A 15,334-nucleotide genomic window follows, 5' to 3' on the forward strand; every position below is an offset into this window, starting at 1 on the left:
GGGGATGGAGGTAAAGGGGTGCCGTGGAGACTGCAGTCAGGACAGCTTGAAAGAGGAGTGGATGTGGCTCCGGGGTGAAATTTCTCCTAAGTACAGATGTACTGTAGGATCAGTTTCCCCTCCCCCAATCCTAACCATTAATGGGGAAAATAAAATACTGGCCCCGGATCAGCATATAGGGGCATTCACCCCCCAGGGCCCCATTTGTTTTTTTACCTTTATTTTACTAGGCAAGTCAGTTATGAACAAATTCTTATTTTACAATGACGGCCTACCCCGGCCAAACCCTAACCCAGGCAACACTGGGCCAATTGTGTGCCGCCCTATGGAACTCCCAATCACAGCTGGTTGTGATACAGCCTGGAATCGAACCAGGGTCAGTAGGACTGAGATGCAGTGTCTTAGACCCCTGCGCCACTTGGGAGCCCTTTGCATTCGATCCTATTTAAGATGTTGCTGTTGTTTACGCAACAGTCACTTTATCAACTGCCATTGGTGGACACGAGAGAGAAGAGGAAAGGAGAGATCGTGGAATCCCCTTTTTAAAAATTAAATTCTACTGAGCGAAAGAGAACGTTTTCCGGTTCAATATGCCACTTTTCCATTCACATAGAACCCAAACTCCCATAACGATGTTTGGGATTTTACAAATGCATCACTATTTATTTTCCTTGGAAATATTGATTATACAGTATATGATCACACAGACACAGTATGAGCTGTGGTCCTACATTGGCTTTTTAAGATGAACAGTATCCCAAGAAAGGACTGTTGCCTTTTCAACAGAAACATGTCATCACCATGTAACTTCACCCTTTCACTTATAGACAGATAGCATCAAATGGGTATTTATTTGTCTGTATATTTGGCCACTGAATGCTCGTCTTTCTTTGCTTCCTATGATCTTGTTGTTATTATTCTGGATGCTCTGATTTTTAATTCTCTCAAAGTTGAATTGGTCTGAAAAGTATTTGTACTTTTGTGACACGTTTTTGTGAGATTGCATTCTAGACTGTTCATCTGTTGATTTAGAATCTCCTCTGTTAATGTCACTGTATTAAAGCGGTAGTATGTATAACCTATATGCACTTTATCTGTGAACATGTACAGCATCTGATATCAGAGATGCAGTAGAATAGAAAATTATTATTTCTCTGGAGAAAAATGTAATTCTTATTTAACTTTTTTTTGTTTGTCTCTATATAGATGTAGATATGATAACCTGAATAGAGATTATATGAACCGTTGATCTATTGTCCATGGCATTGTTTACACCAGTGGTCTAACCCTCCCCCACCTTTTCTCCTGTCCTTTGCTATCCACCCCCCAACTCCTCCTACTCACTATTTCAAACAGCTGTTTTCCAAGAAAGAAAGGGATCATTCGGAAGACATGGTTAGCAGATGATATAGAGAAGAGCGATGAAATATATCACACAGTAGCTGGTTTAATCTCTCTTGGCACTTTTCATTTTTATCATTGGGTATGATAGGGCTAGCTTGTTAGCAACTTAGCTAGCTGGCAACCCCGGCTAACGTTATTTAGCTAACGTTAGTGATGTAAAACTGACTTTCGTTGTGTAAAATCAAAAGAGAACTTCCTCGCGCTGCGAATTACGCTAGTTTGTTTTTCATTTCGTTTCGTCTACTGAAAGTGTTTTTGGTCAAAGCAAATATATAGGTCACGACAGTCTGCTAGCTAAATACCCGGCTGTCTATATGGGCCATGGAACAGCTGGTTAGCATTCGGGCTAATGCCAGCTAGCTAACGTTCTTCGAATCTGAATTTCATTGACCGACATCTCGAGTTGGAAGAACCGGGCGTTTGCTACCTTTTATTTGGCTACCTCTGCAACTGGTTAGCTATATAATAAGCTAGTGTAATTACTCCGCTAACTATATGCAAACACAGGTGTGTGTACTTTTCGGTTTAGCTAGCTTGTTAGTTAACAACCAGACAAAGGTAGCTATCTGAGCCCGGGCAATAAACTCATGTAGCGCGAGCTGGTAGCCAGGTAATGTAACATAGCATTGTTAGATAAGGGGAGACTTCTTACACATCGTAAAATTAGGCCACAAAACAGAAAGCACAAATGTATTAACAGTGGTAGGCATTGCTTTCCCCAGCCAGACTGATTGATTATGTGATCTCTGGTCAATTAGATAGCGTTTGTGTCGATATAGCTCAGGAATTTCTGGACCCGACAGTGTTTTCGATCACATTGCTGACGTTATATTTTTGGTTTTCTGTCGTGACCTAACGTTACTAAAGCCAATAAGTCACTAAAGCTAATAATGGTGATTCCACGACAATAGTCTAATAGCAAGCTAAATAACACTGCTCCTGTTATTATATAGCTAACAAGATAGCTGCTAACCATATAAGACATGGTTTACATTATCTGTTGCATGTTCTACAAGCAAGGAACAGAGTCACAATCATGCCTGCATAGAATACTGAAGTCAAGCTCTCGGATCATGTATATGTAATGCATGCAACGCTCAAAGCGAGTACATTATTAGACATAGCTCCAAAACTAACCCTTCTGATAGGGGTTTGAAATAGAATGGCATTCCATGGTACAGGCCTGCAGCAGACAGTATGTGGTAACCTGTTCCCCGGATCTGAGTTGGGGCATAACAAGTATTTTTGCGTCAACACCTCAACTGGATCCACTTCCACGGGCCTCAGTGCAACACCGAGTCTAACTGGACCCACTGCCCCGGCGGGGACGCCTCGACACCCGACGTCTCTTGGGGGAAGCACCGGTGGCGGGGCCGCTGTACCACAGCCTCATAGTAGTCCTGCCAGTGAAGTGCCAAGCCCTGCTGAGATGGAGCCTGATCGACCTATCGGTTATGGCGCATTTGGTGTGGTCTGGTAAGTTGTGCCATTTCAAATGAGAATGAAGTCTGATTTCCATGTGAGTTTTTGCATGTCTTTTTTCCTTTCCAAAAAGTGTGTGTATCCAACAAGGGAATGAAATAGACATACTGTGTATGCGCATGCACGTGCCCTCACAATGGTGACCAGTGCTAACAGACCCCTCCATCTTTCTCCTGCAGGTCAGTGACAGACCCTCGTGACGGGCGTAAGGTAGCCCTGAAGAAGATGCCCAATGTCTTCCAGAACCTAGTCTCCTGTAAGAGGGTCTTCAGAGAGCTGAGGATGCTCTGCTTCTTCAAACACGACAACGTAAGAATGGATAGCAGTACATCTATACACAGGACTGCACAACACACACAGGCTGCGTCCTAAATGGCACCCTATTTCCTATACTCTGGAGTAAGGTGCCATTTTGAGCCATTTTCATACAGTATTGCATCCATAATAGAGGCATAAGACACAGCGATGCGTCTCCCCACTGCTCATTGATATGTTTCCATACAGAGGCTAGCTCTACAAATAGCACTGTGAAGTTAGAGGACGAGAAGTGCCATATCAAATGTCGGCTGTGAACGCTAGATCACTTGCTGAGTGTTGACAAACGGTGGCGATTCAACGTGTACAATCATCAGAAAATGAACACGAAATGACGGCCAACGATAGGATGGCCACTCACTGCTTTTAACCGTTCGCCTGTCTGTTTTGTCTTTTAGAGCTCTAATCATTAAAACAACGAGAAGGGTGATGATGATGATGTGTGTTTACAGGTGTTGTCAGCGCTGGACATTCTGCAGCCTCCGCAGATCGACTGCTTCGAGGAAATGTATCCTTCACATGCACATTCACGTGCGCACACACACACACTTGCACACATGACTGTTATGTGTCAGCCATTGTTCACTCGTGCACTTTCTCTGTCTATGTATTATCATGTCCTCCTCCTTTCAAAACAGTCTGAATCTACATAATACATTCTACATCAAGATTAACCTCAACCGAGATGATACCATTAGAGATAGTCTTGTGTTATGATAGATAGCTACATTTTTAACTTTACTATTGATAGAAAGCTTAATAATCCATCTATGTGCTCCAGCCACACCCTATAGACGTCTGTTGTTTCCTTGACCACGGGCAATGCCTGACTGTAGCTACGTGATCACTGAGCTGATGCAGAGTGACCTCCACAAAGTCATCGTGTCTCCTCAGCCCCTCACCACCGACCACATCAAAGTGTTCCTCTACCAGATCCTCAGAGGTGAGTGGGACAGAGGGAGGAGTAGGGAAAGGCGCAGTGTTGAAAAGGAGTTGGAAGTCAAGGTTAAAGTTTGACTCCTGAGCCCAAAAACAACCCATTTGTGAGTTTGCCCCCCCCCCTAGCCTTTCTTGGTTTGCAGGTTTAAAGGAGCCAGCTTGTTTCGTGTGATGGAGCCATATTGATGGATTCATGTTGTCATTGACTGCAAACACTGAAGGGGAATTGGCTAGGGGCTATATTTGGACCGTTATGAGTAACAGTGATTCTCCTTCTCTCAGGGCTGAAGTACCTGCATTCTGCTGGCATCCTGCACAGGGACATCAAACCTGGGAACCTGTTAGTCAACAGCAACTGCCTGCTCAAGGTAACTGTGTGTGTGTACACGTTTGTTTAGGCGTGTGTCCGCATGTGTGAATCTGTGTGTGAAAAAGCATGATGCCGGGCACAGAAAAAAATTACTTGGTACAGAAGAATATAATCTATATACCTTTTGACAAACCTACAAGTGTATTATGCTGTAATTACAGTGGTCAACCTACACTGGGTATACCAAACATTACAAACACCTTCCTAATATTGAGTTGCCCCCCCATACCTTTTGCCCTCAGAACAGCCTCAGTTCATCAGGGTATGGACTCTACAAAGTGTTGAATGCATTCCACAACGATGCTGGCCCATGTTGACTCCAATGCTTCCCACAGTTGGCTGGATGTCCTTAGGATGGTCGACCATTCTTGACACACATGGGAAACTGTTCAGTGTGAAAAACCCTGCATCTTTGCAGTTCTTGACACACTGAAACTGTTGCAACTGGCACCTATTACCATACCCTGTTCAAAGGCACTGAAATACACTGCTCAAAAAAATAAAGGGAACACTAAAATAACACATCCTAGATCTGAATGAATGAAATATTCTTATTAAATACTTTTTTCTTTACATAGTTGAATGTGCTGACAACAAAATCACACACAAATTTATCAACCCATGGAGGTCTGGATTTGGAGTCACACTCAAAATTAAAGTGGAAAACCACACTACAGGCTGATCCAACTTTGATGTAATGTCCTTAAAACAAGTCAAAATGAGGCTCAGTAGTGTGTGTGGCCTCCACGTGCCTGTATGACCTCCCTACAACGCCTGGGCATGGTCCTGATGAGGTGGCGGATGGTCTCCTGAGGCATCTCCTCCCAGACCTGGACTAAAGCATCCGCCAACTCCTGGACAGTCTGTGGTGCAACGTGGCGTTGGTGGATGGAGCGAGACATGATGTCCCAGATGTGCTCAATTGGATTCAGGTCTGGGGAACGGGCGGGCCAGTCCATAGCATCAATGCCTTCCTCTTGCAGGAACTGCTGACACACTCCAGCCACATGAGGTCTAGCATTGTCTTGCATTAGGAGGAACCCATGGCCAACCGCACCAGCATATGGTCTCACAAGGGGTCTGAGGATCTCATCTCGGGACCTAATGGCAGTCAGGCTACCTCTGGCGAACACATGGAGGGCTGTGCGGCCCCCCAAAGAAATGCCACCCCACACCATGACTGACCCACCGCCAAACCGGTCATGCTGGAGGATGTTGCAGGCAGCAGAACGTTCTCCACGGCGTCTCCAGACTCTGTCACGTCTGTCACATGTGCTCACGTGCTCAGTGTGAACCTGCTTTCATCTGTGAAGAGCACAGGGCGCCAGTGGCGAATTTGCCAATCTTGGTGTTCTCTGGCAAATGCCAAACGTCCTGCACGGTGTTGGGCTGTAAGCACAACCCCCACCTGTGGACGTCGGGCCCTCATACCACCCTCATGGAGGCTGTTTCTGACCGTTTGAGCAGACACATGCACATTTGTGGCCTGCTGGAGGTCATTTTGCAGGGCTCTGGCAGTGCTCCTCCTTGCACAAAGGCAGAGGTAGCGGTCCTGCTGCTGGGTTGTTGCCCTCCTACGGCCTCCTCCACGTCTCCTGATGTACTGGCCTGTCTCCTGGTAGCGCCTCCATGGTCTGGACACTACGCTGACAGACACAGCAAACCTTCTTGCCACAGCTCGCATTGATGTGCCATCCTGGATGAGCTGCACTACCTGAGCCACTTGTGTGTGTTGTAGACTCCGTCTCATGCTACCACTAGAGTAAAAGCACCGCCAGCATTCAAAAGTGACCAAAACATCAGCCAGGAAGCATAGGAACTGAGAAGTGGTCTGTGGTCACCACCTGCAGAACCACTCCTTTATTGGGGGTGTCTTGCTAATTGCCTATAATTTCCACCTGTTGTCTATTCCATTTGCACAACAGCATGTGAAATGTATTGTCAATCAGTGTTGCTTCCTAAGTGGACAGTTTGATTTCACAGAAGTGTGATTGACTTGGAGTTACATTGTGTTGTTTAAGTGTTCCCTTTATTTTTTTGAGCAGTGTAGTTTGTCTTGCCCATTATTCAGCCTCTGAATGGCACACATACACAATCCATGTCTCAAGGCTTAAAAATCTTCTCCTTCTACACTGATTTGAAGTGGATTTAACAAGTCACATCAAAGGTAGTTTTCACCTGGTCAGTCTGTCATGGAAAGAGCAGGTGTTCTTAATGTTTTGTATACTCAGTGTATATTATTATCATGTAACTAAATTCCCCCTCTTCCACTCACCTCTCTTTTCTCTCTCCTTCCCTCTCTCTCGCTCAGATCTGTGACTTTGGGCTGGCCCGTGTGGAGGAGCCGGACCAGTCTCGTCACATGACCCAGGAGGTGGTGACTCAGTACTACCGGGCTCCTGAGGTGCTGATGGGCAGCCGCCATTATGGCTCTGCCATAGACGTCTGGTCGGTGGGCTGCATCTTCGCTGAACTACTGGGTCGACGCATCCTGTTCCAGGCCCAGAGCCCCATACAACAGGTAGAGCTGGGTAGGGCTGTTGCGGTAACCGTATTACCGCCACATCGGCGGTCACAAGTCATGAAGGCAGTCGAATTCCATGTGACCGTTTGGTCACGGGAGTTAGGCTTCTCCAAGCTCTGATGCTGTTGATGGTCATTAGTAGCCTACCAAACTTGCTAACTGCCTGGTACTCAGCACTCTATTGTCCCTCTAATCACTCTGACATCAATGCAAATGTAATTGAAAATCTAATCAAACACTTCATGAGAGCCCATGAGCTCCTGTTGCGCAACATTGATGGCCTCTAATAAAAAGAGGATCCCATCCGCTTTCTATAGGCTAGGCCTACTATATTATTTATTTCTCAACTTTCCTAATATTAAGCCAATTGCTTATCTTTGGCTGCCATGAAAATGAACCATGGGAAAAGTGTCCGCCATTCGCTATTTAAGTGCATAGATGCCATGTATTTCCCCCCCTGCCCCTGTTTCGATACAAACAATACCAATCAGAAGTTTGCACTCACCTACTCATTCCAGGTTTTTATTTTTTTATTTTTTTTACTATTTTCTACATTGTAGAATAATAAGACATCAAAACTAGGACATAACACGTATGGAATAATGTAGTAACCCAAAAAGTGTTAAACAAATCAAAAATATATTTTAGATTCTTCAAAGTAGCCACCTGGAATCAAACCAGGGTCAGTAAGACTGAGATGCAGTGTCTTCGACCGCTGCGCCACTTGGGAGCCCTTTGTATTCGATCCTATTTAAGATGTTGCTGTTTGCCTTGTTGACAGCTTTGCACACTTGGTATTCTCTCAACCAGCTTCATGGGGAATGCTTCTTATTGGTGTCCTTTCGTAGTGGTTTCTTTGCAGCAATTTGACCATGAAGGCCTGATTCACACAGTCTCCTCTGAACAGTTGTTGAGATGTGTCTGTTACTTGAACTCTGAAGCATTTATTTGCGCTGCAATTTCTGACGCTGGTAACTCCTAATGAACTTATCCTCTGCAGCAGAGGTAACTCTGGGTCTTCCATTTCTGTGGCGGTCCTCATGAGAGCCAGTTTCATCATAGCGCTTGATAATCATAGCGCTTGGTAGTTTTTGCGACTGCACTTGAAGAAACTTTCAAAGTTCTTGACATTTTCTGGATTGACTTATCTTCATGTCTTAAAGTAATGACTACCTCATGAAGCTGGTTGAGAGAATGCCAAGAGTGTGCAAAGCTGTCAAGGCCTAGGGTGGCTACTTTGAAGTATCTCATATATAAAATATATATTTAAACAAATCTCACTTTTTTGGTTCCTACATGATTCCATGTGTGTTATTTCATAGTTTTGATGTCTTCACTATTATTCTATGATGTAGAAAATAGTAAAAAATAAAGAAACTCTTGAATGAGTAGGTGTCTAAACTTTTGACTGGTACTGTATTATTTAATATATGTAAAGACAAGATTTAATTAAGAATAGTCTGATGGGTGACAATATTATTATCACTTGTGAATTATATATTATCACTTGTGAATGATGCGACTTTTTCGAATCATAGTCGCACACCTCATGTAGCTTAGCACCTAGGCCTATATGTTTTGATAAGGTTTGTGTCACAACTAAAGTGGCTAAATAACTTCTTAAAATTAAGCACATTAATTCATTTTACAAGGGGTGTGGAGCCTAACTGGCATACATAAAAGCATTACATGCATAATCGCATTTGCGGTCAGCCACATTGAGTAAAACATGATTATTTTTATGTATTTCTCGCACGAATAGAATAGTTTTGTACTATGGGGGTATAGCAGATTTGCATAGGCTAGTGCTTTTGTTGTTCGTTAGGGCTTCTCATCTTATTGGCTGACAAAATAAATGTGGACAGTTCTTCCACTATCTTTAATATGCACTTCGGAATTGGATAAGGACGTGCGCAGTTGCGTCCCCGATGTGTCGGTCTTCACTTGTAGCCTGTGAGAAAGACCCGATCACGTGATGGAGAGCAATGTGAGTGATGCAATGTGAGGTGCATCGGTGCAAGTAGCACTCAGGGAGAAGGGCACAACGCAGCACTCCGGGCCAAGGGCACAACGGCCACTGGCTGCTAAAGGCATGGATTTTTTTAGGGTGTATTACGGCCAAACAAAGGGGATGCCGCCGTGAAATTTGAGGCATTATTAAGTGCTTGTCAAGTTGTGAATGAGAGACTGATGAAGTGTGTATAGCCCGCGGAAAAAACTATGGAGCTCATTCCTTTTTTCTAGCAACTTTTTTCAAATCATCATTATTTGCATCATGCAGCCTTGCAATGTATTAAAAATCGAAATATTTAGCCCAACGTTTGTAGAACAACTAAAGTTACATTTAATAACTCTAAATTAAACATATAGGAGTATATTGCTTTGTTAACGGCTCAACACAGAATAGTTTTAATGTGTGGGTACTCCCTCAAATCGTTTGGAGAAAATATCCTTTCTATTTTATTCAGCTTTGTTCAATTGTATTCTTCATAATATAAAATAATGCCACGGAATTCTAAGCAAATTTTGTCTGCTAAATGAACTAGTGTAGCCTACAGCCATTTGGCATAGCCAGATCAGGACCTAACATAAGGACAACTCAGAGTATGCTATTCTGTTCTTCTGAAATAGACAACATATCATGCTTCTTTAGACCTGTCTAAAATAAATAATTGATTTCTTGTGAAGGTGTAGGCTATATTACATGGATTTCTAAACCTTTTAAAATGTAGATGCTCCAAAGATCTGCATCAGTGGCTTGTGTGGAAGCCAGGAGATGCGAAATGTGTTTGTTAATTAATGGTCAATTACCGTGAGACCGACAGTTCTTTGCTTGACAGTCACCGGCTGACTACATTTTGTGACCGCCACAGCCCTAGTAGAGGGGTGGGGGGCACAGAACCCTGGGAGGGAGGAAGGAGGGAAAGCCATCTAAAGGTGTAATCTGTCTGGGCAATTTTTTAAAACTTTTATCTAATAATTAATAATCAAGTAATGTATCGAATTTTTGGCACTTGTGGATGGTCGGTTTTTATTTATTTAGGTTTGTTGTCAAATTAAATCTTCTCTCTCCCCTCACTCACTATTCTCTCCCTCTACCCCTCAGTTGGATCTGATCACTGATCTGCTGGGTACCCCTCCTCTCTCTGCCATGGCATCTGCCTGTGAGGGGGCAAGAGCTCACATCCTGAGAGGACCTCACAAACCGGTACTACCCCCTCACTACTCACTAACTGATCTGACCTTTATTTTGTATTACTATGAGACAGATGTGGTCAAATATTGCCCTACTTGCACCTTACAAATGAAAACACCTTACTTCCAACTAGGGTTGTTACTGTGACCATATCACCACACCTGCGGTCACGAGTCATGACTGCAATCAAATTCCACGTGACTGTTTAGTCACGATAACTAGGCTTCTCCAAAACTGGGCTCTGCTGCCGCTGATGGTCATCAGTAGCCTACCGAACTTGCTAACTGCACTTATTGTTCTTCTAATCACTCTGACGTCAATGCAAATGCAATCAAAAATCAAATCGAACACTTCATGGGAGCCCATGAACATTTCTATAGGCTATGCAATTTCGTGAGAAAATAGAGTTTTGAAGGCCTCTATTAAAACGACGAGGGAGGATCCCATCAGATTTCTGTAGGCTAAGTCTACTGTTTATTTCTCAAATTTCCTAATATTAAGCACATTGCTTCACTTTACAACAGGAGTATGGCCTACCTGGCTGGTATGAAAATGAACTGTAGGAAAAGTGTCCTCCATTTGCTATTTGTGCATATGAGGACATGTATTATTGATTTTTTTTCCCCCGCCTCTGTTCCGACGGGTGCATGATAGTCATAGTCACACACCATGTAGCCTAGTCCATAGGCCTATATGTTTTAAGGTTTGTATCACAACTAAAGTGGCCAAATAACTCCAAACCTAGCCTAGGCATAGGACCCCTGGAACACGGTTGGAGAGCCCATAGCCTACAGAGCCTAGTGAAACGTGTTCTTATAAGCCCGGCCGTTGCGCAATCGCGTGTGTAAAGACTTTTGGCTGGCCATTATTTAAAAGAGGGTCCCAGCTTACTTGTGATGCTATATTTCTTGCTCACTTCTTAAATTGACGCACATTAATCTGCTTTACAAGCGGTGTAGCCCACCTGGCATACATAGACGGCGTGTGAGTTAACTTAGGGGAAGATCATTTCCCCCATTAAAAATGCACCTTTTATATTAAGAGCATTACATGCATAATCGCATTTGCAGACTTATGTAAGAGAGCCTACTTACTATTCGTAATGTGATGAATAGATTGGATAGTCATAATTTAGGCTAACAATAAAACTCAAATCAGTGTTAGCAAAAAATAATGGTCAATGCATGCTTTAGTATCCTATTTTTTATTGTTTTATTTATTTCTCTATATAATTTTGTCAATTCTATTTACTTTCGGGAAAGCTTAGCTTCCCCTAGTCTTATGGACGCGCCACATATTCTTGCATAATAAAACGTAACGTCCATTTGCTATTCATTTGCAGGCAACAGATTACAAGTATTATATTTTTTTGTGGGCCATTCTAAATCAAAAGTAATTCCACACATACACTATATATATACAAAAGTATGTGGACACCATTTCAAAATAGTGGATTCGTTCAGCCAGCTGTTGCTGACAGGTATATAAAATCAAGCACACTGCCATGCAATCTCCATAGATAAACATTGGTAATAGAATGGCCTTATTGAAGTGCTCAGTGACTTTCAACGTAGCACCATCATAGGATGCCACCTTTCCAACAATTCAGTTCGTAAAGATTCTGCCCTACTAGAGCTGCCCCAGTCAACTGTAAGTGCTGTTATTGTGAAGTGGAAACGTCTAGGAGCAACAACGGCTCAGCCGCAAAGTGGTTGGCCACAAGCTCACAGAACAGTCTGTCCTCGGTTGCAACACTCACTACCGACTTCCAAACTGCCTCTGGAAGCAACGTCAGCACAATAACTGCTCTTCGGGAGCATCGTGAAATGGGTTTCCATGGCTGAGAAGCTGCACACAAGCCTAAGATCACCATGCGCAACGCCAAGCATCGGCTGGTGTGTTGTTGCTCCTAGACGTTTCCACTTCACATTAACAGCACTTACAGTTGACTGGGGCAAATCTTGTCTGCTAAATGAGCTGGTCTAGCCCATAGCCAGATAAGGACTACTCAGAATATGCTATTCTGTTCTTCTGAGTTATGATGTACGCTATATTAAATACATTTCTTGTACTTTTTGTACTTGGATTGGAGGCTGTGCGTGTAAGCCAGGAGATGCCGAACGTGTATGTTAATACCCCCCAAAAAATATTTTGGAAGAAATAGAGAAACGTGCAAGGGTGCCAGAATATTACTGCTCATGGCCCAGTTTCCCAAAAGCATCTTGAAAGACTAAGTTCATTGGTGAACTTAGCCTTAGGATGCTTTTGGGAAACCGGGCCCAGATATGATCTATACCCTACCCACAATCCTTATCTAAAACTAGGTGCAGCAGTTCATGAAGTAAAATCTCCCCCCCCCCCCCCACTTCCCCCTCAGCCGTCACTCTCTGTGCTATACATGCTGTCGGACGGGGCGACCCACGAGGCCGTGCACCTGTTGTGTCGTATGCTGGTGTTTGATCCGGTGAGTACAGACAGAAGTCTATAGAGAACTGTCACTCTAAAGGCTTCCTCTTTTTAATAGGGACATTTTAAGCAAGAGCTGAAAAATGTAGTTAGCTACAGTAAGGGAGAAAATACAAGATTAGAGGGGGACCAACTTTCTCTCCATGTGTGTGCGACTCAGGCCAAACGGATCTCTGGCAGCGACGCCCTCTCCCACCCCTACCTGGACGAGGGCCGTCTGCGCTACCACACGTGCATGTGCCAGTGCTGCTACTCGGTGCCCAGCGGGCGTGTGTACACGCGGGACTTTGAACCGCCCGCCGACCGCAACTTCAGCCACAGCTACGATAACAGCCTGCTCTCTGTCTGGCAGGGCAAAGGTAGGAGCTATCTGGTGCTCTTCCCTCTACTCCTCTTTCTCGTCAGTTCTCCTGTCTTTTTTCCAACCCGGCTTGTTATTGAAATTGATGGCCTGTTGCGATCTCGTTCTCGCAATCTCTCCTCTCTCTCTCGCTCTATCAGAGCTCATCCATCACTTCATATCAGAGCACCAGCAGGGGAAACGAGTGCCGCTGTGCATCAACCCCCAGAGTGCCGCCTTCAAGACCTTCATCAGGTGAGGAACACCAAGGGAATGATGGACCAACACAACTAACATACATGCAGCTTAAAATACTGTTTTGCCATGTACTATCTACATCTCTCTTTGTTTATCTTTCTCGGTCTCTCTCAGGTCTACTGCGTGGCATTCCTCCAAAGTCTCCAGGAAGGAGGAGAGATGAAGGGGAGTGTCGTTCATGTACAAGAGGAATCGTGGGAAATTCAGTTTGATAAAAAGAACAAGATTTGATTTGGTCCATATAATAGAGATAGGCTTGGGTTTCTTTGGATGAAGGGGAGGTGTGAATGAAACCGTACGCCAACCTCTCCGAGAGAAGAACAGTGTCTGTCAGGGGAAATGCTCACTTACTAAAGACTACATTTCCCTTCAATGAAAACTACAGTTCAACTATGAAAACTACTATTGACACTGGTGAAGACTTGACGACACCAACGCTATAGGCATTTCTGAAAACTAAAATGTGCTGCTGAATTTAAAAAAAGGAATAAAAGAGCGAAGAGTGGCAGAAGAGGAAAATTATTGGAAACATTTATTACTAGAAGAGTTGTAGTTGGTTGTGTTGTGCTCCAACGTGGTTGATGGCGGAGAGACAAAGGAATAGCTGTTTTACTATTTATGTTGAATAATTGTTCTGCTCTGTTAAGTCATTCTAGCCGCGTGCAATGTGATGAAAAGCAATGTGCTCCTGGCAATACCGTACTCTCTTACCTGTGCGCTCAGTGACTTAGGCATGTTAATGTCACATTGATGACCCTACCTTTTATCATTGATTCTATTGATTTGGTTTGATAGTTTTCCTGTACCCATTCTCAATATCTTCGGTAAACTGGTCTTAGATCTGCGCTACAATGCAACCTCTGGCCTTGAGCGTCGCTCCGTGCTACTTGTGAATCTTCCATCCCAATCTGCCCTTGTCCATAAGACCAAACCATTTCCAAGACAACAAATTGACAGGGTTCTTTGATTGGGTGGGGCCACAGCAGGGGAGGAGCTTCTGGAACTCGAGGTAGATGGAGCCTCGCCCATGTTTTTAAAATCATATTATTTTAATTTATCGTTTGATTTAGCTCCTTTGAGTGGCAGTTTGAGCTTGAGCACATGTCGTGCCCATGTACTGAGTAGTCAGCCATTCCGGTGTGTGTGTGCTCACGTGTGTAGAGTTTAAGGGAATGTGCAGTTTTCTACTTCAATGATCTCATTACCTCAAACAGTTGGCGTCAAAAAGGGAACCCAGAGAGAGTCTACTGGGTAAAGTGTACATAGACCCAACTCCACTACTACGTACTGTAACGTGATGTCATTCCTTTGTACTAAATATCTGTCCTTAACCTCTCTCTGTCACTCCCCTCCTTTCTCCCTCTTGGAGAGAGAGAGAAGGATGGAGGATGAGGGACAGATGGCAGGAAGAACAGCTTGTTGAAATGTATTGGTGAAATGCTGCTGTGTTTTTGTTTTCCTTTATTGGTTGTTGGTTTATTTCCAGTTGAGTTCACGGCTCAGGTGTTCCATTGCAAATACTGTGGACCCGACCACACAAATACACACAGATATTATTCACCGATAACATTGTGCCTCAATTTTTTTTTACCCACAAAGAGGAACCGCAAAGCTCTGTGCGCTGAAGCTCTGACTGGAGCTAGTACTAACTAAAATGAGGCTCCTGAAGACGCTGTACTGTGCTTGTTGGCATTGCTGTCATGGCAGTGGTCAGGCCCTTGTCCCGCCACTTGATGGTGCTATTGGCAGTGTAGGCTAGGGGGTGATGGGGATTGCCAAAATGTTTCACTTAAACCTGCATGTGTGTATTTATGATTAAAAAAAAGGAAGAGGATTTGGATACAGTGCAATGGGAGTTGTCGCCATGGACAAACCTTCCTTGTGGTGATGTTAATTAGATTTTAGGAAATATTATTTGTTTTAATGTGTTTTTATTTAGTACTGTTTTGTGATGTGATTCATTTAAAAAAAAGTTTTTTTGGTTTCACAAGTTGGCTATTGTCTTTAGTAGAGAGCCCAAGCAGGCTGGGTTTTAGAAGA

At 43.7% G+C, this 15,334-nt stretch overlaps 1 protein-coding gene across 1 annotated transcript; it reads left to right on the forward strand.

Annotated features, from left to right (window-relative positions):
• The first annotated feature begins 1,338 nt into the window (after window positions 1-1,338).
• On the forward strand, window positions 1,339-14,858 carry LOC120033006 (serine/threonine-protein kinase NLK2-like). The gene is made up of 11 exons (XM_038979296.1): window positions 1,339-2,880; window positions 3,066-3,195; window positions 3,654-3,709; window positions 4,038-4,144; window positions 4,423-4,508; window positions 6,822-7,031; window positions 10,141-10,242; window positions 12,608-12,694; window positions 12,857-13,055; window positions 13,198-13,291; window positions 13,409-14,858. Exons 1-11 carry the CDS (start codon window positions 2,567-2,569, stop codon window positions 13,455-13,457), a joined length of 1,434 nt encoding a protein of 477 aa, XP_038835224.1. The 5' UTR covers window positions 1,339-2,566; the 3' UTR covers window positions 13,458-14,858.
• Window positions 14,859-15,334: the final 476 nt, after the last annotated feature.

This window comes from Salvelinus namaycush, chromosome 3, assembly GCF_016432855.1.
Source record: "Salvelinus namaycush isolate Seneca chromosome 3, SaNama_1.0, whole genome shotgun sequence".
Lineage (NCBI taxonomy): Eukaryota > Metazoa > Chordata > Actinopteri > Salmoniformes > Salmonidae > Salvelinus > Salvelinus namaycush.

Bases quoted from the DNA above. Each gene is read 5' to 3' on its own strand.
- LOC120033006 (XM_038979296.1), top strand. From the start codon at position 2,567: ATGGCATTCCATGGTACAGGCCTGCAGCAGACAGTATGTGGTAACCTG. The intron at 2,881-3,065 runs GTAAGTTGTGCC...TTTCTCCTGCAG, and splicing joins GGCGCATTTGGTGTGGTCTG to GTCAGTGACAGACCCTCGTG. The intron at 10,243-12,607 runs GTACTACCCCCT...CTTCCCCCTCAG, and splicing joins TGAGAGGACCTCACAAACCG to CCGTCACTCTCTGTGCTATA.